The sequence below is a fragment of the Diabrotica undecimpunctata genome, chromosome 2, assembly GCF_040954645.1.
Source record: "Diabrotica undecimpunctata isolate CICGRU chromosome 2, icDiaUnde3, whole genome shotgun sequence".
Classification (NCBI taxonomy): Eukaryota; Metazoa; Arthropoda; class Insecta; order Coleoptera; family Chrysomelidae; genus Diabrotica; species Diabrotica undecimpunctata.
In genome coordinates, this window is record NC_092804.1 from 167,652,168 (window position 1) to 167,670,267 (window position 18,100).

At 34.1% G+C, this 18,100-nt stretch overlaps 1 protein-coding gene across 4 annotated transcripts in view; it reads right to left on the reverse strand.

Moving 5' to 3' along the window:
- Positions 1 to 18,100, reverse strand: part of LOC140435172 (uncharacterized) — a 405,909-nt gene that overhangs the window by 132,264 nt on the left and 255,545 nt on the right. For 3 of the 4 annotated variants that reach the window (XM_072523926.1, XM_072523925.1, XM_072523927.1), the window contains exons 7-9: positions 16,614 to 16,854; positions 13,486 to 13,612; positions 6,821 to 7,015 (exon numbers count right to left, since the gene is read on the reverse strand). In XM_072523926.1, coding sequence (XP_072380027.1) covers positions 6,821 to 7,015; positions 13,486 to 13,612; positions 16,614 to 16,854 — 563 coding nt within the window. The remainder of the gene's footprint in view (positions 1 to 6,820; positions 7,016 to 13,485; positions 13,613 to 16,613; positions 16,855 to 18,100) is intronic. The other variant, XM_072523928.1, reaches the window with a different exon arrangement.

Sequence of the window (18,100 nt, forward strand, 5' to 3'; positions counted from 1 at the left end):
ACAGATCTCAAGGAGCTTCTCTTGAGGAAGTTTCAGGACTCTTAGAGGATGATGTTAAATATATAAGACAGGCCAGGCTTCATGTAGCGGGACCTGTCAAGATTCTCACAACTCAACTCCTCCACCTTAACCGTAGGAGATGAAACTCTTTTAAAAACTATATAATATCACAATAGATATCAAATTAAATTGTCCTATCTGCGTCTTACTACGGAACAGAGAATTTTTCGCGTCTAACAATGAAAACAATTACAGATTTTCAGTTAGATACAATACTAGAAAACGATGACAATCTACTACCAATCTTACTACCCCAAACAATTCCCAAACAAAAGTGTGCTTCTTGCACTTTCGTAATAGACAAGAACCCAGAAAACTGAACATTCAATGAAATCCATAATCACCAGTCCACAGTACGAAGACTCAAATCAAGGAACAGTTTTCTGGCCATATCAATGTTTATACATGATCCACCAAAAAGAACTTGTCTTGCTAAATAAAAAGGAGCGAATGGATTGGTTTTATGGCCATATCACTTTATGTAAAAGATCCATTAGAAAAAACTCGTTTCATCAACATCTAGAAGACCTGGTGGCAACTTTCCCTGTTCACATAGGGTAGGGAACGTTGCTACCATGTAACCCTCCCTATCCTGTGATCCAACACTGCAAGTGTAAATACAATCTGGGGAAATTTCTGGAAACATTATTTGCTGATTTCCTATTCTAGTATTTTTTGGTCGACTTTTCTTTCTTCTTTCTTTCTTTCTCTCTATTGGAGAAATCCAGCAACTATATCTAGCTGCTGGATTTCTCCAATAGTTCGCTGTATATATAGTACTGCTGATAACTAATGTAAATTTTACGCGCTGCAAGATCTAGCACATCTACTTCTTTGTCCTCCACGTTACTAATGAAAGTCCAATTCTGAAAAGTGCCGTTTGCTTTATGCTATGTTCTGAATAAAAGTTATGACTTGAATTAACTACCTGGCTATCCCAGCAGAAATCCTCTAATACAAAAAAGATCTAGTAGTAGAAATAAGTGACAGACTTACTCACAATATATTTATTTAGTTAGCGACGACCGGTTTAGATCACAACAGTTTTCGGGTCATTATCAGGTCATCGGTAAAGTACAGTCTTTAACACGATTCGGGTGCAAGTACGGTGCAATAAGGTTCTATTGTTAAGATGGCGCGTTTCAAATGCTTATTGATTCTAAAGTATCGTTTATGAGTTTTCAACTTATTAAACAACGACATAAAAGGGATGTTTCTTGAGAAGCTAGTCTATAAGGTACTTTGTGTTGTGATTGATTGGAAACATAATGGACGTTATTGTTTCTATATCAGTGATGTGTTATTTATTTATTTATAGATGAGTTGATAACCTATTTCTAAATGATGTAAGTAATATGGCTCTTAATAAGGGAAAAAGTTTGTATGGAAAGATTGCCAAAGTTAGTATTCTAGCTAGTGAATAACTAAATGAAAAATTAGCAAATGAACATATAATGAGAACAAGAAAAATAATTTTGATGTAATTTTCTTAGTATTTGGGGATAGATTGAAAACTTATTGAGTTCGTCAGTGTTGATAAAACTATTATGAAAAATAAAATTACAATGAACAGAAAAAAATATAGAAAAATACAGTAAAAAACACTTCACACACAAGACAATACGCAAACACAAATTATAGATTGATCTCCCACTACATATAGGATTTGATGCTCTTTAAAGGGAGAAAGAGAAGATTTCATATAGTTATAACGGTACCATTTTTTATGTAAATCTCATTAAAAGTTTTTTTAAAGTAAACCGCATTTGAAACACGTCATCTTTCACGAAATCATTCTAAAGATTATACTTTACCAGTGCCTGATGATGACCAGAAAACTGTAATGGTGAAAACCGGTCGTCGCTACCTAAATAGATTGTGAATCTGTCACTTCTTTCCACTACCTATGTAGTTTGTAATGGAATCACACGAGCAACCAATTCATTATATTCAAATCATATCATTTGCTGCCTTATCACCTTAATCTTTACACATTTCTCCATCATTCTACCTCATCGAATATTCCCATTACCTCGCAATCAATTGTTAACAAGCGGCAGGTTTCCGAAACGAAACGTAAAATTACGTGATCACCGATTATAGATTATTTGACATACGATTTTACATGGAAACAGTAGAATCGATTGTAATCGTTTATTATTTCTGTACGAATTGTTCTTTATCTTGCTCTAAATTAAGAAAGTAATGTTGCTGTTTCACTTTACCATCATTCCTGTTTATGTGTAATCTGCATTCTGAAAATCAACAAACAAACATAACCTAACTAACTAATAACTTGTGTCGTTCGTTAATGTTTACCAATTTGTCATTTATCATCTTTAATTCTTAAACTGAACCTTTTAACAATATTTTTGCGTTCTTTCTAAACAACAGCTTTTTATAAAACACCTTAGGTTTATGTATCTTACAACGTAACCAAAGATTTTATTTTATTTACTTACAACCATTGGTACATAACCAAAGATTATAAGATTAATCGTCCAAAAATCTCAGATTACCTGACAAGCTAGTATGACAGAAGTTTGACATAGATAAAACCATGATACTATGACTAACAAGATAGGATCTTCCCGTAGCACAAAATCGGTCGTGTTCGCGCATGCCGTCATTGGAGAGCAGAATTTGAATTCTTGTTAAAGTTAAATGGGATTTTTATGCATTCTGTGATGAAATTATTCGATTAGCAAAATAATAATATTAAATAAAGGTTTAATAATTACAGTAATCGTACACAAAAGGATATCTCCAAACTATTTATTAAAGATTATTTATTGACACATACAAAAAATTGACATTACGAACGTGCAAGTCTCCAATTACGTCACGACTTATGCGCAATATCTTATCTTCTTAATCATAGTATCATGGATAAAACGATAATTAGCGTTTCGGAAACCCAAAATACTTCTGACAGGCTGTTAATCATCGATTATTTGCTTGTTAGATTAGTTAATGTGTGTTATGTGATTGAAGTTTGATCGATGTTTCTGCAACTCAAAATGCATTTAATCGACTGTTAACAGTAGATTACCTAATTTTGATAATGATCAGAATTCCGGAAACCGGCTGTTAATGTGACGGAAATTGACACATTGAACAACCGAACTTACTATCTCGAGGGCTTTTTTAATCGCTATGATGTATCAATATTGAATGTTGGACATTTAAAAACAAAGAAGAAAGCTTTTTGACAGAAAATAAAATGTCTAGATGGTTGTATGGAGTGGTATATCTCTCTAAATCGAAGTTTTTACACTAAAAGGCGCATTGCAGATTACGTGGAACATTAAGAATATTCTTTTGTAGATGCAGCAATCCCCAATGTGCCTTTTAGTGTAAATATTTGATTTAGGAAGATGTGTTTAATTGCACGTACAGCACATTGCACGTAAAGTCAAGAGTACAACTACGAATAGGTAGTGTAAAAATAAAATTAATTTAATTTTTGCAAAGTTGCTTCTGTAAGATCAAAAATATTTAGATATTTAGCTTTGGACATATATTTATGCATAATTCACTATAAGAATTCATCTGATTCAATGCAAAAGACTTTGATATATAGATTTTAACAATAGCTTCATACTTAGTAGTTATAAAGGGATAAGATGGCAAAATCTGCACTAGGCTGGATGTTTTAAAACAAACATTGTTTCTAGATAATCTGTGGTGGGACTTTTAGAAACATTTCTTATATACGAAAAAGTTTGATAATTGTTCTATTTTTTAGTTTTATTTTTCGGTTTGTACCATGAGTAACTAGAATACCTCACAGTACATTTTGCCGAACAACCAAGCTGTGGTCTCTTTGGATGTCAAATCTGCATTCGATGGCCTAACTACAAAAGAAAAATTATATGTACATTATATTAGGAAAGCTTCATGGCACGGGGGTTTATTAACACTTCTCTAAACCAGTACCGAATCAGTACCAGTATTCGTGTTTTTACAGAAACTCCTTCCCAGTCACCAAAAGACTTCAAAGCTAAAGCAATAAATTCTGGATTCAGTGAAGACGAAGTGACAGCCGTTTTTGTGTGCTCTTGTGGGGTTTTTAGTAACTCTGGAAATTACAAGGGTTTTGGAGATACAAAATTCATTCCAAACCTCGAGAAAGACCGCTTTGGGGCCTTATTATTGGCCTGAATTAGAACCAATATGGCTTCAGTTAGAAACCAACATGACCTAGAAAATGGAAGTTTGGGATACAACTGGTCCCACTGGCATTACTACGTACTTGTCACATAATTGTACTCCAGAAGATAATGAAAAGGTTCAGAACTGGCTTAAGTCCCATAATATGGTATGCTATAATACAAGACTGATCAAAACTGTAGTAGGTGACAAGATTACCTACGATATTAGACTGGCGTTTGAAGATAAGAAAGTATTAAAGACGCACACCGATGGCAATATAACATATCAGATATCAGAGAGAGTTTGTTGTATTTTTGTAAAGTTTGCCAAAAATTACCTACATAACCTAAAAATTATTTGAAAAATTCAAATATTTTTCCTGAGCTCAATTTTGATCAAAAAATCAGTGTCTTTTTGGGCATTAAAATGTATGTTATTAAATTTTTTTGATTTTTTAAATGAAAGAATCGTTCAAGAATTTTTTTTTCGAAAAAAACACATTTTTTGCAAGAGGGGATCACTAGGACCACATAAGGAGCTAAAAATTTGGCTAAAGGGGTTTCTAAATATGTCTTTCGGGTTACTAATCCCAAATAAGCAACCAGCCGAGCGCAGATTTTACCATCTTATCCCGGTATAGCCTTTATCTAAATCTACGTATTTATGTATAGAATTGAGCAGATCTACTTAAATAATAATTCAGTAAATACTTAGATCAATAAAATTGATACTGAATATTATTGGGGATTTTTATTTTGATCGAAATAAAAAAAATGACTTATAAAGGAAAAATTCACAGTGGTTGTCTGTATATTATAGTTTAAATAAAACTTATAATGAAGTAAAAACTTCTAGTGTAATTGCTTTATTTTTAAAATCACCAAAATAATAAAAATATATAACAAAATACAATTTTCAAAACCTTTTCGGTCTTATCGTACCATCATCAATGAAACCTGACAGTAAGTAATCCCACGTAAACGTGTTATGATTACTTACTCAAGTATTTGCACGAAATCCACTTATAAAACCGTATAAAAACAATTAAAACGACATAATGTCGATGATTTAAGATTCAGCCGAAAGGAAACATCTTGTCCTTTTTCTCGAAACTGTAACCACGTCTGGGTCTGACAAAAGTTACCAGCCAACTGAGTTGGAAGATCACGAAGTGAAATTAACTTTAAAGTGTACTTCCTTGTCTTTTTCTTCTTCTGCCTTCTTGTATGTAGGCTTTAAAGCCTGTTTCTTCTTCAATATTTGCCTCCTAAACTATTTAAATTATAGCACCATCTTTTTCTTAGTCTGCCAATACTTCTTCGTCCATTTGGTGACATAACTCGTGCTATTCGTACTATCCTATCCTCTGCCATTCTACTAAAGTGTTCGTTCCACTCCTGTTTCCGTTTTGCCACCCATCCATTTATGTCTTCTATATTGCATGCTCTTGTTATGTTTCGCTTCTCTCCCTATCCAACAGACTTTTTCCTGATATTCGTCGGAGTATTTTCATCACTGTTTTGATTCCTTTGGTCATATATATGGTATAATCTTTATTATAGCAATCAAGAAGCTACAAGTTACAAGTTACATGACCCTGGCCGGAATGGCGGTACCGGATGACATATGTCTGTCATCGGTCTTCTTCTTTTTTACCTTTAACATAATATATTACAATCACAGTCGTTTCTAGTAGTCGCCGCTTTACTTGCTTTTAAGCTTTGTTGTCGTATTTCTTCTTAAACTACTCCGTAACTAGTTATATCTATTCCCAGATATCTAAACCTTGCTTCCTGCTTTATTATTTTCCCATCAATTTCGATTTTACATCGTAGTGGGTATTTAGATGTTGTCATCCATTTGGTTTTTTCTGCTGATATTATATTGTAGTTTTTGGCTGTTGTATTGAAGATATGTGTTAATTTTTGGACCTCTTCTTCTGTCTCGGCGATTAATGCATCGTCGTCTGCGTAATATAATATTTGGATTTCTTTGTTCCCCGTTCTGTAACCATGACCTTTACGTACTACTTTACGTTATTTTTAGCATTTTGAAATAATTCCGGATAATGCGTGGTCCCGTAAACTTTGTAACTAAGGGACAAAATATTTTTGTCACCCCTTACACTTCACAACTCAGAAGAAGCTAGAGAACGATGCATGTTTTATTTAGTTAATGCGACATTATTTATGAGTATAGGTGTTCCGTCGAAAGACGGTTCATCAATTAGTGTTCCATCACTGCCGAAAATTGGAAACTGTTGCTCTAAAATAAAATAAAGAAACGTCTGATTGAGGCAAATATATATACTCGTACATATCTGTGATTTACACATGTTATAACTTATAACGATATAAATCCCAATAATATTCAGTACAAGGCTAATGCTGTAGAGGTGATTAAGATGCAATCTACTTAGCTCTACAATACGATAATAACATAATACGATAAGTATATAATGGTACTATAATACAATAAGAAAACGCTGTTAAAAAAATAATAAATTCTATGTTATCATGCACTTCATTGCAGTAATTTGATTAAATGGCATTTGCGCGCTAAGTTGATTACATAAAACACGGATACAAAATGATAAAAAGCACACCTAAAGCGTAAGATGGTTTCACAAATAAGCTGCGTGCAGAGTCTACGTCTGTTTGGCATATCGAATCTGTAGCGAAGCGGGTTCTACAATGACGTGTTCGCTTTATGCAATTAGTGGTGATGGTCTGGCCTACTTTCTTATTGAACATCTTTAGTCTGTCCCCGAAACTCATATTACAAGGATCAGCTTCATCATCTGCGGCAAATATTAAGCAAATGTGATAAATGGCAACAAAACAAAACACTTATAAGCAAAAAAAGATTAATAAAATTTTTTTAGACACAATATTAATGTCCGGTTAAAAAAATTATAAAAACCTATAGTTTCCACTAACAATAACATATTACTTAAGTTTATACACAATTTCTGTAAACATATTATTATATGTAGCCTTTTGTACAACTAAACTCAATAATTCTCGAGCCTGACATATAGGTGGCACTACTGATAAAAACGCGGTACGATTTAGACAGAACCAAGCTTCAAATACCACTTTTGTCAATTTTTTTGGTTAGTCCAACCATTAGTTTACAAATTACTGTAGTTTAAGTTACGCTACATTTGCTGTTTTCAAAACCCTCGGCAAATCTAGATTGCTTCTGCTGATTCTAAGAAATTCTTAATAGAAAGAAAATACTATTCAAGCAAAGCAATGGCTCGAACAAGCCAGTTGTCAAAATTCAGTAATGATCTCGGAAAACATCAAATAAATCCACAAAATCATTTTTTATAATATGAGTATTAGACCAAGGTTCTCGATATAAATTACCTAATTGAGGAACTTTTAGATAAGGAATGTCACAGGCGAAAATCAAGAGGTTTTTGTCAATCGAGGAAAAATATTCTCTGGTCGGTACACCAGATGTGACTGCTGAACTGGATAGTCAAGTAATGACTGGTAGAGAGCAGCATCTTTCGTATATTCATAGTTTTCAATATATTTCCTCTCTCAACTGTTCACTCCAGCTTTTACTGGAGAATTTACCAAAGAATATAGACATATAGAAGAACAGTTCAAATGGGCGATTTGGTTACGGTTATTATACTTTAAAACAATCCTGAGGGTGACTGCATAAACACAAACCGTGGCAGTCGGCTTAAAACCATCATGAAAGGGGGTAGTGGGAGAGGAGTACGAACGGAGCTATTTATTTAACTTATTAATCCACGCTTAATCAAATTTCGACGCCATTGATTTGCAAACTGTCTTTTTTTGTATTTAACACAATAAAATCTTTATTTTTAATATATTAAATTGTTAAGTTTTCATTTTAAAACTTAAAAAGGTATAAAATTTACAATATTCAAACTATTTATTTTTTTTTTATTACATGTAAATAAAATTTTATAACTTTGAATTAAAAATAGGATTGTTCCGACAGTACGAAAAACCGTCACGTAACTTTTTATTATACTGTTTTCCTGTAGAAAAATTTACGAAACATTTTAAAAAATTTATTCTCTTTAGACAGATCCTGATGGTTTCTTCATCAAAATCTTTCTCGGGGACGCAAGTGAGGACCATAGGACGCTTGGGCATATTATTTGGATCAATTATATTTAAGTTTGCTCCCTCTCACAGGCCCTCAATAGTCTTTACCACTTCAGTCGTCCATTTTTTTGTATACTCGTTAAAACAGTTCACCCACAGGGTCCCTTTATCAAAACGATGTTTTATGGAACAGCAGAAGTTCATTTTGACCTTCGATAGGAGCCTCATCAAGTGCTTGCTTCAGTTTGTTAATGATCAAATTTGCTTGAGCCCGATTTAGTTAAGAATCACGATGGTGTCTGTGTGCTACCACCATTCTGAATACTTTTGTCACGGTTTTTTATGACTTAGTCTGCTCTTTAGAGCCCCTTGGTTTGTTAGCAACTCTGTTACGAGGAGGGTGATGGTATTCTCTCGAAGTCTCTTTTTATCCTCGGGTGTTGCTGATTTGGTTTTCTTGGGATTTGCTATGGTCCATGTCCCAGTAGCCGTTTTTGTTTTTTTTCTCATCTTTCTTTGTTGAGCTCTAGTGAGGCGTTGAGACTTATTTATTTTTTTAATTTAAAAATCGGAAATTATACTTTACAATTTCGAATTTTCAAATTGTAAAAAATAATTCTTTGGTGTATGTGCTAAAAAGCAATTCTAGCGTACTAACAAGATCAGGAATTGTTTTTTGATCGAAACACCATACAATTTGTTGAGCTTTCTCCCCCGGTGATTGACTTTTAATTAATTTTATTTATAGTTTACAAAAAATCCATCGGAATTAAAGCATTAAGAAGAGTTGCCAGAGACAGGGGCGAATGGAAGATTGTTCTGAAGAAGGCTTTGGCTCATAACGAGCTGTAATGCCACTGATAATGATGATGATGATAGTTTACAAGAATGTACATATTTAAATTAAAAATTTGAATCATATTTTTTCTAAAAAGATTCATTTATTGAAAGTTAAAATAATATTTTATTTTCTTCAAAAAACTTTATAAAACGCAAAAATTTACTGCTATTCTACGACCACGCGGCATCTACATATAAAAATATCTAAAGTTGCATTTGTTGCCCCACACTTTCTTATTTTAGAAGTAGTAATAGCGCTGACATGACCGCTCCCTAGTGGTACAAATAAGGAACTAAAATCATGATCAACTTCTGATTATTTAGTGTATAACCTTTGCTGACGCTAAAAAATGTCAGTGAAAGATTCTTCTATATGCGTCTATATTCTTTGGTAATACTATAAACTCCAGCTCTGCGACATGCACAAAAATGGTACAATATATACTACCACTAGTACTACCAAGACTGCATATTTTTCATTTTCACTATATTGCTTCTCTCAACTCTTCACTCCAGCTTTTGCTATCCTGCCACTCTCCATATTATAGATTTTTCTGCCATCGTGCCAGTCTCAGCTTGTAAAGGAGCTTCAAACTGTGTAGAAACTCTTCAGTACTTCACAGAAGATAGACTGACAGGAAAAAATCTACAATAATTGTAGCATTTGCCATGTACGTAATACTAAGAGTCTAGTTCTGTGACATATACAGAAATGTTACAATATTTATTACCACTAGTACTACCAAAAATTTTGGTGCTATGCAAAAATGGAGAAGAACTGATGCGCCGGATTCATAACCTAATAAAAAATATATGGAACTCAGAAAATATGTCAATGAAGTGGAGAAAGGGTTATATAATAACGTTATTTAAAAAAAGGAGGCCCAACGGATACCAGTAACTGTAGGGGAACCATGCTACTGAACAACACATACAAAATATTGACAAACATCTTGAGAAACAGAATAGATAAATACACCAATTCTTATTTAAAATTCAAAACATAAATATACCAGCAAAACTGATTAGATTAGCACAAATGACAATGGAGAACGCTGTAGCAGAAGCTATTATAACAGACGGGGGAAATACAGAGAATATCAATATAAAACTAGGAGTTCGACAAGGTAACAGCCTACCTACAACCTACAACACTTTTTAACTTAGCAGCGGACGGAGCGATTAAAGAATTGGAATGAACAAGATGATCATATAAAGCTCTAAACAAATTATAGGATACGCTTACGACATGGTAATAGCTGCAAGAGGCAAAAAAAGCTCAGAATAGAGACTGATGACTCCGATAAAAGGACTACAAATAAATGAAGAAAATATGAAATATAGGAAAAATTGTAACATAGATCATATAAAGATTGAACAATGTATATTCCAAAACGTCGAGATATTTAAGTATAAAGCTGGTAATAGATCATATTGGGATTACCGAAAAATACAAAAAGTCAGATATATCAGCATAAACACCAAAAAAATATATATAAAACAGCAATCAGACCTGTCATAACCTACCCAGCAGAGACAATGTGCCTTGCAGCATTTTAAAATTCCGTTTTAATTCACGTATTTCAAATTCCATTTCATACAAAAAGCACTTTTATGCCACCCTGTATAAGGTTATAATTTGCGTTTTAAAAAAATTTTCACAGAAAATACTTGGCACTTCTAGAAATAGAATAACCATTCAATGTTTCTTTTACTCATCCCAAATTGCGTATATCGGAGTTTTCCATTAAGATCGACCTGAGAACCAAAGTAAAGCGTTGATAAAATCTTATGAGACAACCAAACGAGATAGCCAAATAGATAAATGGAGAAGGTATAATCAGATATATAAAGGCTTTAAGGTTGAAATGGCTCGGGCATTTCCTAAGACGAGAAGAAGATCAATTAATAAAAAAAAATATTAAAGTGGAAACCTACAAATACAACACTTAGTGGGAAACCAAAGTGCAGATGAGAAGACCATGTCAGAGAAGACACCAAAAAACTGGAGAACAAAAATAGAAAATAGAAAGGGAGGAAACAATCTGCGAAGGAAGACGACACAGAACACAAAAGCAAAGATATGGCAGAGTGATTCCCCGCGAAAAAAGAATCAGACGAGCTCATATTAAGGGGCGGCTGATACTGCTGCCCAGGGCGACAGGCCCGTATACTGTTTTATAGTCTCAGCGATCGGTATAAAACTCTATTTGTTATATGTCTCAATATTTCGTCACGACTTTGTGACTTCTTCAGGAGAAAACTGTAAATTTATTAGAATAATTATTGGATGTAAACAAAGTAAATACACTCGCGATCATAAAATCCGGGTCACCTTGAAAATCACCGATATTTCATTTTTAACGAGCTTTATCGTAAATATTAATAACCCAAATAAAAACTAATGCATGTTTCTGAGAATTGTTGCGGTTTCCTTTGTAACAAAGAATTCCAATAGTGCCGATTTCGCGGTAAAGTGCACACTTCCCAAAATGAACGCTACCTGTAACTCCGCTTGTTTTAAATGTCTCGTTTGTACTTCGACTTTCTGTTCAAATGCAACGGACAAACGTTTATTATTGCCACCATTAGTGTTTATTTTTTGACAAAAATGCCTTTGACTGTTGTTGAAACGGCACAAATTGTTGCACTTGTGGAAGACGGTCACACTCAACGGCAAGTTGCAAGAACTGTTGGCGTAAGCCTTTCTACGGTTCAACGAGTGCTTTAACGCTTTCAGGAGGCAAGTTTGCTAACCAGGCGACCTGGCTCTGGGCGAAGAAGAACGACCAAGGCACTAGATGACCGTTTCCTTGTGTTTCAGGCTTTACGAAACCGGACCTCAACTGTGGTTATGCATCAAAATCGTCTAGAGGAAGTACGAAATCGCAATTTTAGTGTTGCAACAGTCAGAAGAAGACTTCGTTCTTCTTGACTATCTTCTCGGGTAATGGCTAGAGAACCGCCACTTCGCCGGGTGCCTCGAGTTGCACGACTAGCTTTTGCTCGACAATACGCGCATTGGGGAATTAACGATTGTAGCAAAGTGTTATTCTCAGATGAATCCCGTTTCTGCCTAACTGGGTCCGATGGACGTGTAAGAGTTTGGAGGAGAACCGGTGAACGATTTTCACAAGCTTGCATTGCTCCAAGAATGCCATTTGGTGGAAGCTCGGTCATGACATGGGGAGGTATATCTTCCGATTTCCACACAGAATTACCCTTCATCGAAAATGAGTCCCTAACTGCACGAAGGTACATTACGGAGATTCCGGAAGAACATGTTATCCCCAACATGGCAGGGCTTGGAGAAAACGCCGTTTTTATGCAGGACAACGTGCGACCGCACGTTGCCAGGATCAGTATGTAATACTTGGACGAAGTTGGAATTACGAGGGTACCCTGGCCAGCTAGGTCTCCGGACCTGAATCCCATCGAACATCTCTGGGACGATTTGAAAAAACGTATTCAAACCCATACACCTCCTCCTAACAACGCACAGGAGCTTAAGGATCTGTTAGTGAGAGAGTGGAATAACATACCACAACATGTAATCCGCAGAAAAATTGAGAGTATGCCCCGTCGTCTGCAAGAGGTTATTAGAGCAAGGGGAGGTAATACACGATATTGGTCATTGAAATTTCACTGATTTTTTACCACGTTCAGTATTTTCCATTTTTTTTTTCGTATGTCTGTTTTATCAACAATTTGATTTGTTTTCTGTTTTTTTTTCAATAAAAACAATAAAAAACCATTTTTTTTTCTTTCAAAACAAACATTGATGACAAATAAAAAATACATTAGCCAAAAAAAGGTTATTACTGCACCAGAGGCAAAAATATTTAAGAAACTTGAAATTTTCAAGATGACCCGGATTTTATGATCGCGAGTGTATAATAATACTTACAACTAAAAGTGTAAAATATTGAGACATAAAACAAATAGAGTTTTATTTCGTACAGACCGGATTAATTTCCTCCATATAATAATTTCTTTCTAAAAACCAAATTATTTATGATTTTAGACTGATAGTATGTTGCGAACTTCATGTTGCATCAAAATTTATTGAAAATTGACAGGTTGAATAATAAATTGGTTCCTAATTAATGATTCCTGCCCTTTTCGAACGTTAAACATAAACAACGGCGACCATTACTAATTAAATAATAAAACAAAATACTCTACTACACACAAACACTATTTTTAAACGTGAGTAGAAATTTGTTAACTGTGCTAAATGCTTTAATACTTTCTATACACTCTACAAGAAACATAACTAGGCATTAATAGAAATTTTTTTTTGTTCTACCGCAAATTTTGTAATTAAATCTACCTTTCGCTAGCTTCATTTTTTTGGCTTCTTCCGCAACAGCCTTCATTTGTAACTCCAAAGGTGATGGCTGCAATTTGGACTTGGGCTTAATTTGTTCTTTTTCAGATTCATGTACACTATCTTCATCCTAAAAGCATATTTAATATGTCAATACCACATTCACGATGTAACTACTAGTAGTAACGTTGTTGAATAAAGTCAAGAAATAATAATGTTGCTTCAAAGAATACAAAGACCAATGACATTTGCTGATAAAAGAGTAAAAAATCTAATAATCAGGTACTTTGTGTTTCGCGGTCGTTATTTTAACGATAACATAAATATATGTCTATTATCTGGTTTTATTGCTTATATTTTTTTGTAATGTATAAAATGCATTTTATTATGGAACTTTCCCATGTTTTAATTTTTTTCCCAATAATGTGAAAATAAATAGCAACATGTGCATATACTTTAATTTTTACAAACAATTAATTATCATAGTAAATATTAATAACATATATACATATATATATATATATATATATATATATATATATATATATATGTATATATATAAAATAGATTCAGGTAAGGTGGAAGGCAACCGAAGATACGCATTTCTGACTATTAGTCTTCATCAGTACGTTGCAGCCAAGTTAGAAAAGGAACATGGCTCCCGTAGATTCTTTCCCAAGTTAATTTGCTTTCACTGCTTTCCCAAGCTTTCGACATACTCCCTGATGTCTTATTCATGGCTTCCGAGAGCTCAGTCTCCCGTGCCCTCAGAGACTACTACACTGATCACTAATCAATGCATTACTGACATTACATCAGGGAAAGGCATGTTGTCTGTAATTTACTCTAGACAGAATTTTTTTCCCAATATTAGCAGCGTGTGTGGTAATTTTGGATTGGACAGAGAGTAGATGTTTGCTCTAGCTTCGGGTAGATGAATTCACAAACCTATGACGAATGTAGTTATCTCTCAAATTGTTTAACCCGGAGCTGCGTCTTCTTCCGCGGCTCCTTCTACCATGTATTCTCCCTTGTATTATTAATTAGAGCAAGTTATAACGCTCGCCCTAAATAGTATTCAAAACATATTTCTCTTTTCCCATTCTTCTGACTCCTCGAGATTCGTAACTCTATCCACATAATTTATTCGTAATATACTTCTGTGGGTCCATAACTCACGGTCTTCCAATCTGCCTGAAACGGCTTTCCTTAATGTAAAAGCCCCCAGAAGTATTTTGTTTAAAGGAATAATAAGGTCCCTGTCACAAAATACTTTTTCACACAAATTTTTTTAAATTTTTAATTTGTTCCACGTATAATGTTAGGCTTTCTTGGTGCAGTTGGGCTTTTGTAATCACCATAAATTGTGTCTTTTTATCACAAAAACTTTGTACATTGTGCACAAGAAGGTTATGGGGTTTTTGATAGATCGGGCATATCTTGTTCATAAGCATATGCATTTGTCTTACTAGGTGTTCGCCACCTAATTTATATAGCTCAGAGGGGACGTTGTCAATACCTGGAGCTTTGTTATTCTTCTGTGCTCGTATTGCTTGTTTTACCTCTTCCATAGTCAGGTGTTCTACATTTTCTGTGTCTCCCTCAATGTGATGCATGTCAATATGCTCTTCATTTTCTTGCTTCCTTGAGAGTTTGGAAATAGGTTTTCCAGACTGATTTTGTTTCCTTTGGATCACTGGTTATTTGGCCTTCTTGATTTATGCATAGATTTGAATGATGTCTCTTACGTCTAAATTTTCCTTTTTAAATAATTTGATAAGGTGTTTATGTCTGATCTTATCGAAGGCTTTGCTGTAATTCAAAAAACAGAAAAACACTGGCTGATTAATATCCAAGCACATTTGCGCAAGTACATTTACCGCGAACAGGGTTTCTCTCAGACATACAGCTTCGTTAATGTGTAGATCTTTCATCCACATCTATGTTACAATTGATCTTATATATTAAAACTTTAAATTTTTCTTGAAGCGGTTTTGGTTTCCTAATGTAACCATAGTAACAAAGGTTTACAGCTAATATTTTTACTTGGATACAATTACGTGGCTAAAAGTTCCAAACCAAGGCAAAAAAAAACAAAACCAAAAAATCTTTGCTTGGATGTCTTCATTCATAAATGTAGTTACTTTACGGACTCAAATATTTATTTTATAGTATTGTTAATCGTACGAAATCGGAGTCTCATCTTGATAACGATTAAAGTAGCAAATAACTTATTTTTACAATATATTTACTTTTATATCTGGCAATTTACCTGTATATTGACAATAGATAAAATGAGCGACAAGCGTGGTATTAATTTTTATCTATTTAATACATTTTTATTAATAAAACCAGTGAATAAACGCATACTATGTTTGGATCAAATGATATATCTTATAATAAAAATAATTTTTCGTACTCTGGTTTTCTGGATTTTTGACAGCTGTAATTCACTTTTACACATTGGCTACGATACGGCGCATATATGGCCCTATCGAATACTGTGAAGGTGCGGACTAAAAATCTCTGCGTGTGTGCGTTTTGAAGTGAATACTTCTTATTTAATAACTTTTTTGTTTTTTTAAGTTCCCTAAGTTCAGCGAAGAATGTACGAGCCACATTTATTCCATACGAAACGATCAATCACGTTCCGAACAAGATTTAACTTGTCTTAGGGTACGGGCATGCCGAAGATACATGGATGTGTGTGATGGAGGTCGCAGTCGCGGTTGATACATCGATGGCAACGATGACGATACATGATAAAGCCTATAGTCACTTTTATGAGTAGTGATGCGGTCTTTGAGATGTCTAGGTGTTCTTTAGCTAACCACGTTTACATCCAGAACCACAGAATGAATTTTGCAGATGTCAAAATCCTTGAAAAAGAACCATTCTATAACAGTTGGCTTATTGTACGTTGTGTTTGTTGTGGTGTATGTTGAGTAACTGCCTTGTTACTAAGTAAAGTACATACAATTGCCTTGATCAATATTCGTATGATCCAAGATGAAAACATCTACAGAAATGGAATTAGAGAAATTAATCATGTGTAGGGATAACATCAAAGAGAACGATAAAAATAAACTATTGTTGGAGGGCATCTGTGCCCTCGGCGACAATTTTCTTACCTGTTCTAACTCCAGACCATCTCCCAACGACTGGAACGCTGAATCGGAAGACATTTTTCCGCAGGTGAAGCTTTCGGTATTGGTTTGATTATGCAACGAAGACGAAAAGAAACTGTTTAGATTACTGTCATTATCCAACGACGAAGTAAAATCTAGCAGTGAGTGCACGTCGAACGTATGTGAAAAATTGGATTTGATATCGTCCTCGTTAAACTGCTGCGGACTTTTAACCAAATGTCGACTAAAAGATAAAAAAAATATTTCATTAAAGCAAAAAGTCGAGTAACATAAAATTCAAAATGTCTGTTTTCTTAAAATAATTCTAGTCATATAAAAACCATTTTCCTATATACACTAATGCCCCAAAAATTATAGAGTTGTTACGTTCCAAATTTAAAGTAGAAAGTCCCACCTCTATTTTCAAAATTTTAAACAATTCTAGACGTGTAAGATCGGTTGCCTATAATATATGATAAGTACAAGTTGGCGAAAATAAAATTAGTAATTTTCAAATAGGGGTAATGTCTGACAAATTGTGCTGAAGTTAAGTGAAAATGTCCTTTTTGTGAAGAAACTAATTTAGATCGTTCTTTTTACAGTTATCTTGGAAGAATTGGGATCACAAAATTTAAATGTTTGAATCTCGGTATTATTCGGTGACTTCCGTGTGTCAAGTTGTCAAGTGTTCGGGAAGACGACGGAAAGGAAATGATTCTAGGTTTGACCGTGGTACTGAAAAGTTCGGGCTAGATTAAAAACGGCATTTTGTTTTTTTTTTTGCTGCTGTTCCATGTGGGATCTGGACTAGTACGAACCGTGTGGATATTCAAGGAGATTTGCTGCCCTAGTGGAAGGGTTTTTTGAGATTATCCACAATTTCGCTTAAAAAAGCGGATCTACAGTGCACGTTTCTACGGGAGTCGCATTTAGATCAAGAAATTAGCCTTAATCACGAGTCCAAATAGCCGACTACGTTTCGGTCCAATTTGGGATATTTCAAACCCCTAATCTGGCTAAGAAGGGATTCTTCTTCTTTTTCTGTCTGGCTGTAATTTTCAACTTTTCAACATTGTCATACAAGTCTATGTACATCGATAATCGTATTTTTGGAGTTCCTCCGAAGTCGCAGTGGATTTTGTGAATGGTATTTTTGGATTGAAGACACACTGAACTTTAACTAGGATCCCACGCGGTGAAGTATATGAATGTGATTGAAAATTCGAGGTATGCATCGATAATTAATTTTCGACGGAAGATTTAAGCGCTGTCTAATGTTTACGGGATACAATAGTTTTTTTTTTACGATTTTTTGCGGTTTGTTTTTTTATTTTAATATTTACAAATACTTTACAGTTTTTAAAGATTATTTGCGGTTTATTTTATTAATTAAATATTTACACATACCTATTATAATTTTGTAAACTGCGTATATGGAGGGTTGATGTTGTTATTTATTCAGGTTGTATTCTATACTTAATATTTTAGTA